Raw genomic sequence first — 19558 nt, forward strand, 5'->3', positions numbered from 1 at the left:
GGCGGTTGCCGTTGTCATTGTCACGACGTCGATGCGGTTTTCGACTGACGCAAATGTTTGGCTTTGAGGCAATTAACGAGCACCAAAAATGGGGCGAAACACAACAAAAAACACAGAACACTAGTGAGGCGGTGCCCCATGCAGTTTTTTTCCATTGCTGCTGCTCTTTTTTTTTGCTTGTAATAAAATGGCAAACGTATGCCGATGCAATCAATAACCGAAGCCTCGAACAGCTCCGCCAAGAGCTCAACGGTAAAAGCAAGCCACAACGTTGTCGCTTCTGTTGTTGTTGTTGTTGCAAGGACATGGCACAACAGCAGAAGGAGCTGGAGCTGAGGCAGGAAAAGCAAACCAACAAGCGACTTAATACAGGCCAACTTGATGAAGATACAAGACAGATGGATAACGGCAGGTGAGCCCAGGCATACAAATAAGAAAATTTACCCAGTGTCCTCCCCATCCACATTGCATCATCGCCACAGCCAGCCGCAGAGCTCTACACCCACCCACTCCATGCCAGGAAGAGCTTGAAAAAAAAAACACAAAAAAGAGCAGAGAAAAAAAAAGGAAAAGAAAAGACAAAAAGTTTTAAACAAGATTCGGCAGTCGGTGCACAATGACCAACAACGGCAGCCAGCCTCACGAGACTCAGCCTCTTTTATGCTTGACCATAGTCCATGGACCACTCCAATACAAATCGTTACCAATTTTCAGCCGGATGGGGCGAATTGGTTCGTTGGGGGAACTGATCTGGAATGGGCATGGCAATGGGAGTGGGACAACCCCAACCCCACCCCCCCATAAGCAATGGTCAACTGTATGGACAAACACGAGGCACACACCTTTCATTTATTGTTCGCCTGCTCACAGGCGCTCTTTCTCTACTTCATTCTTTGTTCCACTCAGGCCCCGGCTCTGCTGGCGTATACGTAACGGTGGGAGGGAACCACCGCGTCCGACACGGTGGAACAGCATTGGGGGTCTACTGGTGGGATTGGCAACCGAACTGGACTGGTCTGGCTGGGTACTGGCTGCAACCCCGGCTTTATGTTGTGTATGTGTCTGGCTGAGGTCTTTACGTTGGCTTGATTGGATTTGCCGATGCAAATGAAGAATCCAATTTTTAAAGTTTGTTTTTCGTTATCGTTACGTTTCTTGTTAGTGGTGTAGCAGCTCCAACTGCTGCTGCTGCTGCTGCTACAGGTCCTGCTCCTGGTGCAGCCTCCTACTTGGCTTAATCTCCTCTCCTCCCATCCCCACCCACATCCTGTTTGTGTGTGTCATGTCTCCTTTTCACCACGTAGCTGGTGTCTTGGATGTCTCCCCCTTTTTGGGGCCACTTTTTGAGTTCTTTTTACACTTTTGGTCAATTTTTTCTCCACTCTCGAGCGTACAATAGGCTGCCATCCAGCCACTGACGCAAAGCATCACGACGAACAACAACTATAACTAGGGACAATTCAAACTAACCGACGGATAGGGACAGACAGACAGTCAGAGGACAGCAGGGAGCAAAAATTTGTTGGCTGCATAGAAATATAACAAAAAAAACCAAAAAAAAACAGGGAAAAGTTTTTTCTTTGCTTTTTGGTTTGGCACGCCATTTGTTTGTGCTGTTGCTGTCGTTCCCGATCCCGATTCCATTCCCACAGCTATTCACATTGGCTTTTGCCTTACCACAAAATCGAATTTTCACTTTTAAACAATTGACGTTACCACATATAGACACAAAGAGGAGTGGCAGGAAAAGAGAGAGAGAGAGAGAGAGAGAGAGACACTCACCTGCTGTGTGCTGCAGCAGCCCGGAGTTATATGGTTTACCCTTGACAAAGGGTATGATGATTTTGTAGGCAGCAGAATCAATAGCAGCTCCAATAACGCTCAGGAAGTGCAGGAATTCTAAACACTCGAGGAAGCATTGGACACATTTATTCTCTATATTTAATCATTTTATTTATCATTAAATCACAAACTATATTGTCTAAGCTTCTTATCATTTGATAAGGGTACTAAAATCTTGACTTGCCAAATCGAAACTTTAGTTCTTCTGCTGTTTTATCAGGTTTCATTCGCTTTTATTTAGTTTTTTCCCTCCCCTTTACGAGCATTGCCATTCAATTTGTTGGTTTCTCTTTGTTTTCGCACTGGTCAGCTTAGTGCTGGTTGCGCACCCCCCGCAACGTGGCGAATGCCTTTTGTGTGCAGTTTATTTAGGAAATAAATTTACCAACAATTTGGCTAAACTGACAGGCGGGACGGACACACAAACAACACAGCGACTGATGGGTGCAAATGTCGACAAAAGAAGTGCTTTAACCCGAAAATTTAATTTTAATTATCGTTCAACATTTGGTTAAGCTCTGTGTGTGTGTGTGTGTGGGTTTGTTGTTTGAAAAACAAAATAGAATTGCAGCTTCAGTGCGTGTTATTACTACTATTATTAGCTCATTCGATCAGCTGTAATAATCAATTAGGATCTGCTGCGGGGATGGGTGGGGAGGGCTCTAATGAAAACATGCCATTTGCAATTTGTTTATTTGCAATTATTAGAATTAACAATGCGGTAATGATTGAGCTGGAAATAAGCGCTGTTTATTTAGTCATGCAACTACCTGGGACAACTGGCCATAATCTTACCAGCGATCAAGGAACGCGGCAATTAAATTGCATGAAATTTGATAGCTCAATAGCGGCAGGGGGAGCAGACACTTTACGGGGGATTAAATAATTAAGCATCGAGTGCCGGCAATTTATCATGAATGATTTGTACAAGAAAAGGAAAACCCAACCAATCCAGCCAAGACACGCTATCGAATTTCACCGAAGAAGTGCTGCTTATAAATCTATTTGCAATACGATCCCCTGACAGGCAGCTGGCTGGCTACACTTACACTTACAGAGCAGAATGAAACAATCGCTGGAATAGTATCAATAAATTAATCAGCTTCCCGGAGAGTCTTGTCTTGAGTAGCCATTAAATCGTTTCGTTGCTATTTTAAGAAGCGAAAGCGTTTACGGGTCCATGGCATGGTCAGTGGTAGTGAAAATTAGCCACAAAACGAGGCGGCATATGCCATAAATCCTGGGTAACAAAACTGAGGAAACCATCTACGGGCAGAGCCTCGAACTATGAGGCGAAACTTTATTGACCCACAAATAACGTGCAGATAATTACAAAAACAAAAGGCATCGGACTTGGACTTGGACTTGGACATTGGTCTGCCCCCAGGAAAATGTGGGGGAGTGTACTCTCGGCATGGGGAGAACATGGCAAAGTGGAAAAACTACTTACAAGTATGTTAACATGCGCAATTGTTGCCTTGCCTTGTCTTGTCCGGGGTAGACCGACCTCCGGGGCATACTCGCACTCAAGCCAAAGGAGCAGCAGTAAGCAGCTCCTCCATCCATCCAGCAGCAGGAGCAACAATGGGACGGAAATCTTTTCTTTTTTCCTGTCCGCTGCTGTGGGTTTTCCCAAAGATGCTCAAGTTTATTTCTTGTGGTCATGGCAAAAAGTAATCCAAAAGATAAAATACAATAAAATAAAAGGCCAGGCCAGGGCGGTGAGTTATGTTTGTTGTTGTTGTCGCTGTTGCTCTTGCTTGTGGCTGGTGGTTTCTGGTTCTGGGTCGCTTCGGTGGGCAGGTCCTTCTCCCATAGACAATACCTTAAAGCAACCCATGTGTTGTGTCGTGTGCATAATTTATATGGCGAGCTTCACATGTTTTTGGCTAAATTATTTCCCCGGCCAGGAGAGCACGTGCTGCTGCTGCTGCTACTGCTTTTGGCCAGGCCAAGCCACAGGGCCTTCCAGGTCAACCGTTTGGCCATAAATTTGGACGCCTGCCCTGCGACACGCTCTATGACATTATTGAACTTGAAAGGGATATGTCCAAAAAAACAACAATACAACAAGGAGGAGCATGCGAAGAACGACAGGAGCAGGAGCAGCAGCAGGACCCTGGCCATAAACACAAAAGCCTCTGAATTGACCTTGGAAATATTTGGTTAACTGAAAAGGAATGGGCTGTATAGTCAGCTGGATTGTATGCAAAGTGGCCTACTTATGGCTGAATGCAGATATATCGATAGAACTGAACAAGATGAATGTTTCTAGCAGACAAAACTCAAAGACCTTTGACCTATCTGGTACAATTGAAAATCACTGATCGTTTATGGGCATAAATTATGAACGGGATGCGAGTCTGCAGTCAAAGTAGCTGATGCCAAAAATGTAATGATATTTCATGCATTTGTATGTGAATTTATTTTTTTTACTTATTTAGAGATTTTCTGGCTCAAGCATTTAATTAGCCCATTCTCTCTTTTGTCTTCTCTAAAATTTAATTTCATTATTCCAAAAAAGTCCAATATTCGCATGAATATATTAGAGTAAAAGTTGTGCCGGCACCACATATTAAGTGTTTGGGGAAAGTCCACAAATTCCACTTTCAAGAGAGAAAATACAGCTTGTTTATAGGCGATGCCACTTTGGCAGCTTTTTTTTATTAGACAAAATGTTGTTTGCTGCTGCTGGGACCATTTAGCATTTTCGAGTAACCACATGGGGCCAAGACCAGGCAGCAGTCACAAAAGCAGCTACAAAATAAGCCAAGGCCCCCAAAAACCTAATGACTGTTGGGGGGCGTACAAGATAACAAGCGCTAGGAGACGTCGGTGGACGGACGGATCGTCGTTGAAGTATTACGAAAATTCTAAACAAACGCAAAAAGTTTTGCGAAAGAAAATGTTTCTTAATTTGATTTCTTCAACGCCCCTGGAGTGCAGTATTTGCGGATACGGGGGCATCTAAATGTGCGTGTATTTTATAAATATCCACAAATATAAAATACACAGGTATATAAAACAAGAACCGAGGCCAAGAGGTAGACGAGCCATAAGAAAAAGGCTTGGGCAGAAAAGTTTTTAATAAAGTTTTTATACCCCTAGCAGCCGGGCAAGGCATTGGCCAAATGGCTATAATTGAGGCAATTTGTTATGAATGAAATAAAGGGAAGGGCTGATTTGGGGGACTGAGGTAACTCATGGGTTGCGCTTTGTACTCCTAGAATTATGGAGTGAGTTTAAGGCTAAATTTGCGATCGTAAAAAGTACTTTAATTACGTATTTTATTGCTTGAAGTTTACAAAAAATGCTGTACTCGTGATGCAAGTAAAAATACCTTAATAATTCCTATGAAACTATGAGATGCAAAACCTTTACAGAGGGAGGACTGTCAGGGGAGTTTGCTTAGGGAACACCGCACTTGCCGCATGCAGTTTGAATTTCATTTCAAAACAATTTGTAAAAGTCTCTCAAGTCTAAGACACACTTGCGGCCTCGCTGCAATCGAACTTTGGTGTGGCAGCTAAGCAAATTTGCTGTAAGTCGGCGGAAACTGATGCTGCCACTGTTTTTGCCACTGCCACTGCCACTGCCATTGCCGAGTCAGCAGTGTGGCAAGCATGAGGATGTGCCTCTGCTTCACCGGCGCTTCCTGTGATGCGTGTGCCTGTCAATAGTTTTCCTTCTTTTTCCCTATAAACTCGTACTGGTACTCGTATATATTTTATTTATATTTTTTTTTTGATGAATTGACAGGCATTGCTATTTGTCAGCAGTCAATGTGTTTGTTACATTTTATTGCCAGCTGGCTGCTGCTGCTGCTGCTTCTGGCTGCTGGCTTCTGGCTGGTTGCTGCTCCATTGTTAATGTCAGGCGTTGGGGCCATACGCTAAACATGGGGAGCAAGTTATTTGTCTGCATTTTATATGCAATTTCTCTATGCATCTCGCTGTTAGACAGACGGCCTGTCAGGCCACGGCAGGAAGGGAAGGACTGGGAAGGGGAAACAGCAGATATACCAGCAAATTGTGTTGTATTGTGCCTGGATGCATCCGACATCCGACAGTCGATAGTCGACAGTCGACAGTTGAGGGTCGATGGGCTGGGCTAGGGCCAAAGCTGCTTCGATTTGCATGGTCGCTGTTTGAAATAGATTACGCATCCGGGGTGCCAATTGCCCTATCCGAACAGTACTTGAACTTCATTGAGGAGCAGCCAACAGCAGCCAGCAGCCAGCAGCGAGCAAAGTCCAATCAATGAAATTGCTCTGTCTGCCTGTCCATGATTGAATAACTGAGTCGATGACGATCTCATTGCAATCAACTTTTGCGATTGTATAACGACAAGAATGCAGTGTTAATAATTCTCACTTCCAATTTGATTTGCAGGTGTCTTGGCTGTTGGCCCTGGCGACGCTATTAATGAAATTCTTTCAACTGCAAATGAAAAGAGGGAAAAGTCTTTAATGACATCTAATTTGTGGAGGCTTACGGCTAAATCATGTGGGGAGGTCTTTCGCCGTAGTTACCTGTCGAGCAACGTAACCTTATTTAATCCAAGGCTTTTGTTTTCTGCTTCTTTTCATTTTCTGTTCCTTTCACTTCGCACCCCGTTCCTTTTCTCTCTCCCTCTCTCTTTTTGACGATTTGCATGGGAATTTACATTCCTTTTCGTTTTTCTCACAGCGAATCAACGGAAATGAGACTCCATTTCGCACGTACCTTCCGTACCAGCTCCACGCAGCCTTTGACTGCTCGCTCGACGACGAGGATGGGATGGTCATCGTCCATGGATAGGGAGTCGGGGATAAGGCAGGAGGTTGGTGGTGGCATCATGTTTGCTCATTCCATTTCCACTCAAAGCGCAAATGAGAACGTGAAAGGTTTTCCAATCTATATGGGTGGAAACTTAATCAAACCGAACAAAGGCAAAGGGCATATGGCTTACATTTTTGAGGCTCTCCCCCACCACCCTTAAGGTACTACCAGAAAGCTCCAGGGGTTATATATGTATAAACCTCTGATTCCTACTATAATGCGAAAATAACTCTGAAATCAGTTTCATTAAGCTGCTGCCTGCATGTTGCTGCTTCCACTTTTCTTTTATTTTGTTAATGGTTGCGTTTTATAAATATGTAAGTGCATGTCAACATAAATTAAAATACTCCCAGTTGATTAATAATGCAGCAAGGAAAATGTCACAAAGAAATATGATTGTACGACGACGACGTCTGATTCCTCCACTTTTGACTTTTGCCCTCCCGAAGGCAACCTGGAAGCGACTGCGCTAAAGTACCAAATGGGAAAAAAGGATTATGGTGGCCTGACAAATATTGGATACTCTGAAATGGCAAATTTTGAACATTTGTTTTACCATTTGCCGAGACATTTTTCGATAATTTTAGGTTTTTAATTAATATTTACCATCCAAAACAATCTCCAAACAACAGTTGACGAATACAAAAACTTAAGACTGAAAATATGAATGAATATATGGGAAAATATCTATGTTGGGAAGTCGCTCTAAAAGTACATCCCATGCATTTATTTATACGCTCTCTAGAACAAACCCAATGAGAAATCAACCAGTTCCAATACGTGCTTGCAGTGTATGCAAATATTTTATGCCTGCACAAAAATAAAGTCATTAAAATTGTAAATATGCAAGAGGAAAACGCTGAAGAAGGAGTCCTTCCGAGGGCGAGGCCGAGGCCAGGGAGGTAGGCAACCAGGATTCAGAGGAGCACCCGTAACAACAGCTCCACATGCAGGAGGGTGCAGCAGCAGCAGCAGCAGTAGCAGGAGATGACGCGGCCATCCTGTGTGCGTGCAAGAAATGGAAATGCGGTTAATTTCCGTAAAGTATGCAATAATTTCTGGCACTGAGCATAAGCAACAGTAGCAAGTGAATGCAAGTATGCACACATACTGGTGCGCACACACACATGAGTGACTGTGCGAGAGTGCGGCAACAAAAGGCAAAAGCAAAGGCACAAAGTAAAATAACTGCCACACGTCCGCCCTCTGGCCACGCCGCTCGAACATGTAAATCTCTTTGGCCGCGTCTGCAAAGACGGAACTAACGAACAAACGGACATTCATCAATATAAATCAACCGGCGGCCACAAGCCAGGCCCAGTACACCAGTAACAGTAACAGGCGGAGACGGAGACAGAGACGCAGACGGGCGGTGCATCGGGAGCAGGACTGGCCTGGCCTCCTCCAGTGAAATAAATAAAAACATTTTTGTATAAAAATTTCTGGCAATCGTTGGGCAAGCGGGGGTCAGCCGAGAAAGCGAGGCTGGAAAAATGTTGGCCAAAGAAATATTTTCACATTTTTATACACTCTGTAGAGGGTAAGACGACTTTTGCCTTGCGTTGGCAAAAAATATGTAAGAAAATACTTTCTGTTGATTATTCAAGAAAAGATTTCTAATATTTATCAGTCCATCTAGTGAAATATCTCCTTTAATGATCGTTGGATTATATTATAAAGATCCACCAATTTATTGAGAGCATTTAAATTGTTGTCCCAGAATCCTTTCATTTATTCTTGCTATTTATTTGTGTTCTTATTCGGCAAATGGTAAACGGACGGCTTCGGCCTCGGCTTCGGTTGTGGCCGTCGCATTGTGCACTTTCCTGATGTTGCCGCTGCTGGTCCACCCTATGGTTCTTACTCTCCTTGCAGCTGAGGCTTTCTCTGGGCTGTTGCCACAGTAGCATTTTTGTTTCATTATGTTCCGCGTGCCTAAAGGATTGCAATATATATTTGAACTTTTTGCTACTGCTGACTGCTGCACGGACTGTACTGTATAGTTGGCACTCGCTGAGTCAGTGGCAATGGGTTGGATTGGCACACACAAACACACACAGATGCAACACAACAGATTCGTTGAGGCCACGCATTTTGACTTTGGTATTTGCGGCTTTTTATGTAATTCATGGTCATTCCACATATGCATGCAGCATGTCTCTCTCCAACTCTGTGAGTGCATATTTACTGCCTCAAATAAAAATAAAAAGACGAAAAAAACAAGTTAAATTGTGCAAGCCTCGTCCCTGGTCCTGGCATGCATTTTGGGGGCAAAGAAGGTTCTCCGAAAATCACGTTATTTATGCGATTTTTCGTGCCATACCATACGAGATGATGCCACATGAGGCAATTAAAGCCATACATGCGCACAGACCAAATGCCAAAAGAAAAATCACAGCCATCTGATTGCAGCCGTCGAGATTAACAGAAGAAAACCCAACGAACAGATGTGCAATACATATTTATAATTAAGAATACCGAATACCAGCGCTGATTCCGCCAAGGAAAACTTTAATGACTAGAAGAATATCCTTCGCGTCTTATTTATGTTATTTGTGTTTATCATATGCGAAACTTATTAATGGCAAAACATTATTGGAAATATTGTTACGAAAAAGAGAGACGACAAACAAGCAGCGGTTCAAGGTCCATGGCTCGCGTCTCCCGATAAAATACTATCGTGTACTCGTTCGATGAGTGTAAAAATCACAACAGTGGTAAATAAATAGGAGTGGAGCCGCCGTATATTCAATTGATATGCAAATGCAGTCAACGCGAGAGAGAGCGGGCTCACTGGTTTGTTTTTTTGCACAGTGCATTTCAATGGCGGTGCATTTTATTTGTCATTTCCGGTTTGTGCCGGAAGTTGAAATTATTGAAATCAAACGGAAATGCAACGAAGCAAATGTATAAAAAACGCCCAGAGCTGAGAGCCGAAAAGTGTGCTTAAAGCACGCATTCGGCGCCTGGCAAAACCATCCATTTTCCTGTCGCTCTCAGTGTGTGTGTGTGTATTTGTTTGTGTCGGGGAGCCCATAAATAAATATATGTACATATATACATATAAATTTAAATAAATGCAGCCGCAATACCGCACACACACACACACACCCACAAGAAGAGATTCGCTGTTGGCTTGTCAATAAATCAGAATACTTATCAACGTCAAACGACCACAAAGACTGCTGGCAAACAACATAAGCGACCATGGACCGGCAAGCACAGAACCAGAATCAGAACAAGGACCAGTCTCTCGTGCCTCGTGTAAGAGCCTGCGACGGTTTATTACGCGCGATTAAATTCATTAAAGAAATATGCCAGCGAACCTGCAACATCAAGCGGAAGGAAATCCGACCAAGCGCACTCATAAAGCCCTGCCTCTCAAGCAGAGCAAACCCACCATCTGACAACTGACACTTGCTGCTCTATCTTTGTTCCGGCAGGCCTTCTTACGGCCCACCATCAATTCATGGCCCGCCACTGTTTGCTGCTCTATCTTGGCCCCAGAACTAAGTCCGCTAATTGCGCCGCCTTAGCCGGAGTATCACTCCACCATCCACTTGAGGCGGTACTCATAATTATGCCAACTTTGCGCCATTTCTTCGGACTGTTGCCGCTTATTGTTTGCATTATTAGCTGACAATTTTCGGGGCATAGCACAGCACCGCACTCGGCTGATGCCGAGTCGCTTGGCTGTGATTAGACAGGGTTTTGGGTCTCTGCAAATGGTGGGATTAGCAGGCGCTTTGTCTGTGGCCGGAGGAGACAGAAACAGCCAATGCTTGTGGGACCACGCCACTCCTCGATAAGCGTTGTCCTGCTTCCCCCAAATAACTTGATGTTTTTCTTGCATAATTGTCGCCCTAAGCCATGCGATTGTTATTACAGGCCCAAGAAGTCTATGCAAATGCCTAGAGACCAAAACCAAATCGATTGAATAAACTTATGGCCGCATAAAATGTTTCAGATTATAAAATGTAACACATAATTCAGCTTCTGCCAGAAGAGGCAATTATCTAGCTACAAATCGTAAGGTTAGAGCTAAATGAATATAAATCATTATGGTGGGAAGAATCTTTAGCAAAAATTCAGTGCTGATAGTCACGGCTAGTTCGAAGGAAATGGAATTACAAATAAAATCCAATAGATTTTTATATGTTCCAAAGCAGAATTACTCAGATTTATGTTGTGTAACTTCAGCTGGGTGTCCCGACCGCACCGTCGTTTTGGGATCCATTTAAAAATGAAGAAAATATATTTTAGATTTTACCTGAAATCCCCTGTAAAAGCCTTTGTCAACATCGATGCTCTGGTATGACCAAATTCTTTGTTAAATATTTTTTGTCTTTTTCGATTTTTTGCCCAATTGTTCAGTGTCGTCATGGTGGTGGCGTGCACAAAGCGCTGATTGCACCTCGTCCTTTCGCCCCCCGTCCCCACTCACACACAATAAAGCTTTGCAGCCGCCACACACTCCGAGCAAACGCTTTTTTCCTGCTGACATGTCCGGGCAGGGCAGGGCCCGAAAAAAAGAGATATGCATACACATACATATATATTCAATAGGCCAGCAGCATCGGCCGTAGAGTGTTTTCTGGCGTTTTTCTGTAATTCGTTGTAGTTTTTTCCAAGGTAGTTTTTGTGTGTGGATTGTTGGAAAAAAATTGAAACTGCCTGCATAAAGGCGCTAGCATATTAAAGGCTTAAACCCACTCAGCGGCAGATGCCATATTGCTGAAATAAATATACAGAGATCGCAACGGCACGACCGGGCCCGCATACCTCATGTGGAGATAAAATTCGTTTATGGCAATGCATTTCATTCAAGAGTCACCAATGGCATTTTTTTCCACAGCAAATGTTCCACGAACGAGTGGCATTTAAGCAATCTTTATTAAAGATACGTATTCGTATATGCAAATGGAGCTACTTAGCTCATCAGCTGAATCTGGAGTCATGGCCTGCCTGTTGGCAAGGAAACTGTAGTTTCAGGTCCGTAAAAAATATCAATCCAAGTCGGCCTTGTACATAGGTTGGCCCCCCATGCTGTTGTAATCTCCGTTTGATCTCATTCAGTTTTTAGTCTCGCTCTGACCAGCTCCAAATTGTAAAAAATAATTCTTTATAAATTTTTGTTTGAAAAAAATTCTCAGCCACTTTTTTTCGATACAAATTTTGGTATATATATTTTTTTTGAAATTAATTTCGGAACTTTATAAGTCGACAAAATGTGTTCTCCTTGCGGACCGGGATGTGGACCCTGCGACCCCTGCTGTGGGCCCTTCGAGTGCTCCCCCAAGTGCTACAACTCGGCACAGCTGGAGGCCCTGCCGCAATGTGCACCGCGCATTCCGCCGCCCTTCCCCAAGTGCATCACCGTGCAGCAGCCACCTCGCATGATCTGCAAGAAGCGGGTCGTCTTCACCGAGAAGATTGTGCCAGAGCCGATGGTCGTTAACCGATGCAGGCAGATCACGATCCCCAAGGTGGTCGATGCCACGCGAGTCATCAAGGTGCCGAAGCTGATTTGGGTCTCGCAGATGGTGCGGGAGCCACGCGTCATCTACTACCCGTCGATGATACCGGACCCGTACGTCGTCTGCTACCCGAAGCGGGTCTGCGAGCCCAGGGAGGTGTGCCAGTCGATCCTTTGCCAGCCGAAGCCGCAGACGATCGACATCCCTCCTCCGAGGGAGTACTGCTGCTACCCCAATGGACCCATCAACTACAAGCCGAGCGCCGCCTGTCCGCCGTGCCCCATTGGACCCTGTGCCCCGGGCGGTGGATGCTGCCCCTTGCCGTGCTTCTCCACCAACCAGTATCCCATTGCCGAGGGCCGCTGTGGCCCTTGTGGTCCCTGTGGGCCCTGTGGTCCGTGCGGACCCTGCGGACCAGGATGCGGCCCCTGTGGACCTAGATGCGGACCCTGTGGCCCCTGCGGGCCAGGACCCTGTGGCTATGGTCCTTGCGGTCCTTGTTAAGCAACAAAACTGCAAGTCCTTGTGGATGCTCGAATCTTCTATCGAAATTGTTGGGTTCCAAGCAGCACGCTACCCGTTCCCCGAGTCCCTCTCGATCTCAACAATATTTACAATTGTCAATGTTTCGGAAATGCATTTGATTAAATAATTTGATGATATCGGGAAAAAATTCTTTTGACAATTTGATGAATATGTTCTGGTGGGTGGGGGGTCAGGCAACTGTCACATGAACTCAATTTCAGTCTGGTGGAAATCCAGACCCTACAGCGGGCGGAGATTCTCTTTGTCTGCCGCAATGTCAACGCATATAATTTCCACATTAATTCCGATTATNCCACCTCGCATGATCTGCAAGAAGCGGGTCGTCTTCACCGAGAAGATTGTGCCAGAGCCGATGGTCGTTAACCGATGCAGGCAGATCACGATCCCCAAGGTGGTCGATGCCACGCGAGTCATCAAGGTGCCGAAGCTGATTTGGGTCTCGCAGATGGTGCGGGAGCCACGCGTCATCTACTACCCGTCGATGATACCGGACCCGTACGTCGTCTGCTACCCGAAGCGGGTCTGCGAGCCCAGGGAGGTGTGCCAGTCGATCCTTTGCCAGCCGAAGCCGCAGACGATCGACATCCCTCCTCCGAGGGAGTACTGCTGCTACCCCAATGGACCCATCAACTACAAGCCGAGCGCCGCCTGTCCGCCGTGCCCCATTGGACCCTGTGCCCCGGGCGGTGGATGCTGCCCCTTGCCGTGCTTCTCCACCAACCAGTATCCCATTGCCGAGGGTCGCTGTGGCCCTTGTGGTCCCTGTGGGCCCTGTGGGCCGTGTGGTCCTCGTGGTGGACCATGCGGGCCTGGAGCTTGTGGACCGTGTGGTCCGTGTGGTCCGGGCGCCTGCGGCCCCCGCTGTGGACCCTGTGGACCGTGCGCTGTGCCTAATTGCGGACCCTGCGGTCTGACCATGCCTTCTGGTCCCTTCATCCCAGCACCCTGTGGCCCCTGCGGCCCTGGTGGCTGTGGTCTGAACGGCCCCTGCGGACCATGTGGACCCTGTGGACCGTGCTCGCCGCCTTGTCCGTACGAATCGCCCGAGTGTGGACCCTGCTACCCGTGCGCACCCACTCCGTGGAACACGCATTGTGGACCGGTCGGACCGTGTGGCCCCCAAGTGCCCTGTGGTCCCTGCGGTCCATGCTAAGCAGCCGCCAAAGAAACCTTCCCTGGAGTACACGTGGTCCTTGTTAATCGGCTCAACATGGCTCTCAAACTGATGACTGCAACGTTTGGGGAGTCCTGCCACAAAATTTTCCAAGTCTACAGTGAATTTGCAATGTCAAAACCTGCTGAAACACCCCCTGGGCTGTAATTAAAAAACAAAAAATATTAGTGGAATACTCAATGCCTACTATATTTCATGACTCGAAAATCTTAGTTAATACAAAGGCGAGATAAATTTTTTCAGCAGTCAAATCGGGAAAGGAAGGAATGTTGTGCTTGGAATGGATAATTATAATCGATAGTTAAATGGGAACAAGAAAAACGCGGAAATTTCAATCATTCGTCAATGAAAATGGAGTGCAGCAAGCCGGCTAGAAAAACGCATTTATGAAAACGAACTGTAGCGAATCAAAGCTATACAATTATTCTTATTTAAAAACTATAAGTATGATGCATTTATGGATTTCTATAATATTGGTGGAGCTTTCTCCGTTCATCGCATTCCGTGAGTTCATTTTTCACATTAAACGCTACCGAAATGTATACACATTTTTGCGATGGCAACAAATATTCTCTTATCTGAGTGCATAGTTTCCTTCTGTGGAGTTCGTTTTGGTCTCGCATTTGTTTGCTGGTTTCTGTTCGCTTATTAACGTTTTGCTGTTAGCATTTTCATGGAATTTCGGTGTATTGTTGGGTTGGTGGGTGGTTGGTTGGCTGGACATTTTGGTCAGCCGCAGATGGTTAGAAAGCATCTGGTCGGATCCGACCCCCACTGCGACCCTGCCTGGCCTTTGTGTAACTAAATTATTTAGTTGTGTGGCCAGCAAGTAGTGTGGGCACTGCTAGCCCCAAAACGCGACTCCAACCACGATTGTACCACTGCCTGACGGCAGTCGGCAGACTGTCCAAAAACGCACTGACAGCCAACCAGTGCGCTGTGTGCGATGTGGAGTGGAGTGGAGGCATCAAATGATTGCCCCAGACACTTTATAATGCATGAGTCCGGGAGCCAGAGACAGAGCCAGAGCCGGAACCAGCAACAGGAAAATGCCGCACAATGAGCATGAACACGAGTAAACAAATTATTTATATTTAAATTGTTTCGGTTGCTGCATTTGTTGTTGCTGCTGCTGCTGCCTTTGAGCTTCATCTGTCTATTTGCTGCCGGTGCACACAGAACAGCCAGCGTCCAGTCCTGCGCCTGACTCTGACTTCCAACTCTGGACTATGGTTGCTCCGGGTTGCCATGATTATGTGGCAGAGCGGCATGCGGACTCTTTTTGTGCCTTTGACTGAGTTTAAGCAGACGCAGCAAGAGATCTCTTCACCGCCTCCTTCTCTCCATCGGACGCAGTCAGACAGGAGAGGAGTCGTGTCCAGACCAGAACCCGGCGTGAGGTTTATTTATGCATTTCATTTGGGGTCTGCGCAAGTTCCCTTCCCTTCACTCAGCACCGCTTTCATGTGGGTGTCCTGTCGGGTTCTGGGCTGCGTCTCGCTTTTGAGTTGATGTATTAAAAATTTTCACACATGGCAGTGGGTCTGGGTTGGTTTCCACAGAGAAGGAGGAGAACCATGAGGATGATGCCCACCAACTTGCAGTGAAATTTGATTTCCTTGCGCCCCTGCCGCGGGTCCCCAGTTCTGAGTACGACACCAGACGCCAACACAACTTTGACTGTGCATTTTTCAGCGCTTGATTTGCGTTGAAAATGCGCTTCTGCATCCTCTACACACACACACACACACACACACATTAACGGTACACACGCACCCGTTGAGTGGCTGCATCGGAAGTTGGGCGCCGTGGTGTGGAGATCACACGGTGCGGTGGCTTTTGACGGTGCGTTCATTATGATTAGCAATTTCGGGTGCACAGAGAGACAGCGAGGGAAACCCCTTACCTGGTCTGTTAGTTGCATACCCTCAGCTGGTAGGGAAAAAACTGCGTTTGGGGGAATTTTAATAAAACATTTCGTTGGCTTTTCGTTGGCAAAGCGTCAGCGGGTGAGTGGCTTCTGTGGATTTTGTCATGTGCAACTTGCTTGCTTATTCATTTCGGTCTGGATCAACCTAAAAAGAAAAGACTTAAATAACTGCTTGGGGAATACAACTAGAAAGTAGTGGAAAATGTTTTCAGGAATTATATTTTCAATGCAAAAAACATCTGAAATAATTATTTTTGCTCCTTTTGGTAGAAGTTTTCAAATTTATCCCAAATCTGGGCATGCTTTTTGGGCTACCTGCAGCTCTTAATGCATCCTGGTTTTGTGATGTACTTACTATATGTCGGGTTTCTTTGCCATTACACGTAATGCTTTGTGTGTGTCTGCTGCATGTGGACCTTGTCAGAGCACTGCCATCCGCACCATTTTGTGGCATATTCCAGCATGGAATTGCATTTTTGCGTCATTGTTTGATGGCTTCCGCTGTTACAGCTGCATATCCTTGCCACTTAAGCTTCCTTCTTTTGCGCTGAAGCTGTGGCGCTTCCTGTTGCCGCTGCCTTGCCATTGTGGCGCCGTGTTCTGGTCCCAGTATGTTGTCACAAGACACGCACCCCACACATCCGCACCATCTTCATGCCGCTGCTGGAATCCAGTTAGCATTTTGTTGCTGCTGCTGTTGAAATTTTATTGCTGCTGCTGCTGCTGTTGCTGTTGCTGTTGCGCTGCCACACACTAACTGTAACGCATTGTTGTCAGCTGCAGCGCGTGCCTCATCGTTCTCTACTTCTCGTGGAAATGGAAACATGAAAATTGCATAATCCACGCATTGCGATTTATGACTTTTGCGGCAGGATGACTGATGCCAGGACAAACAAATGTCAGGGAAATGCTGAAAATGTAGATGTAAATGCAACAGCTCCAAGACAAACGCCTGTCACTTCTTTTATCAAGAAGTGTTCATTCTCATACAAATATATCCCAGCCTGGCGGGGTCCTGTGGAGCGTGATTTTTCCACTTTATACATTTTGAGACTAATCAGAAATATGCTGAAGCTCTCAAGCTGAATGCCAGTTTAGTCTGAAAAATATGCAAGAGCTCTGGAGAGCTCTGGAGAGCTCTGAGATCTTCGCTTCGATTCTTGGCCACCGCAGGATGGCAACCCACCGGATTCTGAGGTTAATCAGCAATTTACTGCACAAATTGATAGGCTCCTTGGGCCCCTGGCCGCAAAGTGTGAGCCCTACTGCTGGCTGTCTGCAGCAGCAGTCAACGCCTATTGGGTGGCCACCACCACCGACACCGCCACAGCAGCAATTGCTCAATTAGCCGCCAATGCAGTTGGGCCTCAAACAATAGCTGCCACAAGCGGCTTTCGCTTAAGAGCCAATCGAATCCTGCATAATTAATTTGTGAAATTTCGAGACAGCTGCACTTGACTTAAGCCTCCAACGTAAGCGCCAAACTACAAGTACACCTCGAGTGCCCAGAGCACTCTCAACGGACCGCAGGTACTCTGTCAGCTGTTCTGTCGCTCTCTCTCTTGCTTTCTTTCGTTCTCTTTTCCACTGCCGATCTCCTGTTGCGTGAGGGGCGCCCTTTATGAATGGGAGCGCATAAATTTGTGACATTTTTTGTGGCATTTTACGAGGCAGGTCCATTAAAATGGGGCCACATGTGCAGCTGCCACGCGCGCCGCGCCGCCCCAAGCACTCCAGCTCGAGCTCGAGCTGTCCGTTGTGGGGAAATAAAATGAAATACATAAATTTTGCAACGATTTGAGAGACCGCATTTTATAATTGAATCACGTACGGACGTTTTCAGAGGCGCCAGGAAATAAGTTTTGCCGCTGATATAAATTAGAATCTTAAGGGATTGCCTGACATGGCCGCCTGCCTGCCTTCTGCCTGCCTGCCTACCGACTTAATCAATACTATGTACAGGACTTGCTCCGCCAGAGGATCCCCTATATATATTCTCTGGCATTGTTGTGCTTGCTTGTTTGTTTTTGGGCCTGACTTTAAGAGCTCAGTGTGCGAATACTTGCAATTTATGTGACTTGTTTGGCGGCGCAGCAAGTTGCAGCGAGTTTTTCTTGCTTTCTTGCTTTTTCTTTTCCCCTCTTTTTTTTCGTTTTTCTTTTCAAAAGTTGCATGTGCGCATTTCCGTTTCCGTTTATTAGAGTGTGTGTTTGTGTGTGTGCAACAGCAACCTTTTGATTTACTTAGGCCGCGGCACGTTTTCCACCAAAAGAGTCGAACAATTGCCAATTCGCAAACAAAATACAAATCGAGTGAGAAGTGAGAAGTGCGAGAGGGTAGCAGCGAGTACCAAACGAATTGAGTTCAGGCAGAAACTTTTTTGTTTTATGGCCACCTCTATACGCCGTGTGTAGAATAAGAGAGGCAGAGAGACACGCAAACATTTTGTATCAGTGTGTGCACACTCCATTGAGCCCCAATGATGCGTACAAAATGCAACAGCAACAATTTTTCGGCATTTTTTTTTAAATGGTAATATTTTGTTCTTTCTGCTGTGATCCGCTTTCATGTAAAGCGCTTTACCCATTATTTTGTTGGCATGTTTTTCTTGTTGTTTTGCGCATAAAATTGCATTGCATTGATTTTATCAAGTGCAAAAATCAAAAATGTTGACACGACACCGCCGCATGGGGCAATAAAATGTGGCAAAAGTGCAGAAGTGAGTGGTCAGGGGGCATCAGAGTTTCGCTTATCTGTTGGAAATTTACGCGCTGCAATATCTGTGGCGCTTCAAATTGTATTCCACATCATTTCGAGACAGTCTTGGGTGAATTTCTGATTAGTATTTGGTCTCCACAAGGCCTGCCCGAGAGCCATTCATCTATTTGGATAAAACAAATATGTTGCAATGTTTGCCGTCCGTCCGTCTGTCGAGTTGTTGTAGCCGCAACAGCAGCAACATGGCCAAAACAGCTAAGCATGTGGCGCAGCCAAGTGTCTAAACATGGCCCAGACCAGAGCAGGGACAGGGGGAAAGGAGCACTGTGCCAGGCTCGGGCACAGGCTCAACACAGTCTGAGGTTTGAGGTTGCTTTGCGGCATTTTGTCGAGATTTGTTGAAAATTTATGCGCTACCTTGGAGAATTTATGAGTTGCAGTCGAGTGAATTATTTTATCATACGCATGCAGCAGCAGCAACAACCGACACGGGATTCGGCGTGTGTGGGGGCATGTAAAGTGCTTGCCGCAACAAGCTTCAACGGCAGCTAAGACTTTGCTTCTCTCTCTCTCTCTTTGAATATCTGCTGTGTGCTGGCATACACAACACAGTTTAAGCTACTAATTTCACATGCAAAAGTCTTCACTAAGCCGGCATTTTAATCTTGGCCAAGTGTTGTGCCCGGCACTGCACGGCACGGCCCTGTCTCGGCCCAGCCCGGCTCTGGGCTTGTAAGTAATTAAGCGGTCGCACTGCCGAAATGCCTACACACTAAATAATAGCATTGGGAGGAGAGGCAGAGTGCATTTTGATACCCTTTAAAAGGGTCTTGTGAAATCTGAAATCGAATTGATTTTATTTTATATATTTTTAGAGGTCAGATGTATCCCTTTTTAGATGCAACTTTGTCAGAGGTCCATGCTTTCAGCTCTATATAAATAAATCCAGGGTATTCTAGGCTTCGACTTAGACTGTTAGAACATGGGATCCTTCTTTCAGCTTTTTTTTTGTTCCTGGTCCAGCCTGTGAACAGAGATTTAAGTTGTTGGG

The 19558-nt window shown here is 45.8% G+C and overlaps 1 protein-coding gene across 6 annotated transcripts; it reads left to right on the plus strand.

Moving 5' to 3' along the window:
- Nucleotides 1-11787: 11787 nt before the first annotated feature.
- LOC117583346 (DBF4-type zinc finger-containing protein 2 homolog) lies at nt 11788-14032 on the plus strand. 6 transcript variants are annotated; one of them, XM_034271614.1, is made up of 3 exons: nt 11789-12076; nt 13005-13525; nt 13673-14032. In XM_034271614.1, the coding sequence occupies exons 1-3, from the start codon at nt 11891-11893 to the stop codon at nt 13836-13838; spliced, it is 873 nt and encodes a 290-aa protein (XP_034127505.1). In that variant the 5' UTR covers nt 11789-11890; the 3' UTR covers nt 13839-14032. The 6 variants fall into 6 exon arrangements, with proteins under 6 accessions (XP_034127503.1, XP_034127505.1, XP_034127502.1 ...); XM_034271613.1 differs by having other exon boundaries at nt 11793-12592; nt 13491-13525; XM_034271612.1 differs by having other exon boundaries at nt 11788-12094; nt 13023-14032.
- Nucleotides 14033-19558: the final 5526 nt, after the last annotated feature.

This window comes from Drosophila guanche, unplaced genomic scaffold (assembly GCF_900245975.1).
Source record: "Drosophila guanche unplaced genomic scaffold, DGUA_6, whole genome shotgun sequence".
In the NCBI taxonomy this organism is placed as follows: Eukaryota; Metazoa; Arthropoda; class Insecta; order Diptera; family Drosophilidae; genus Drosophila; species Drosophila guanche.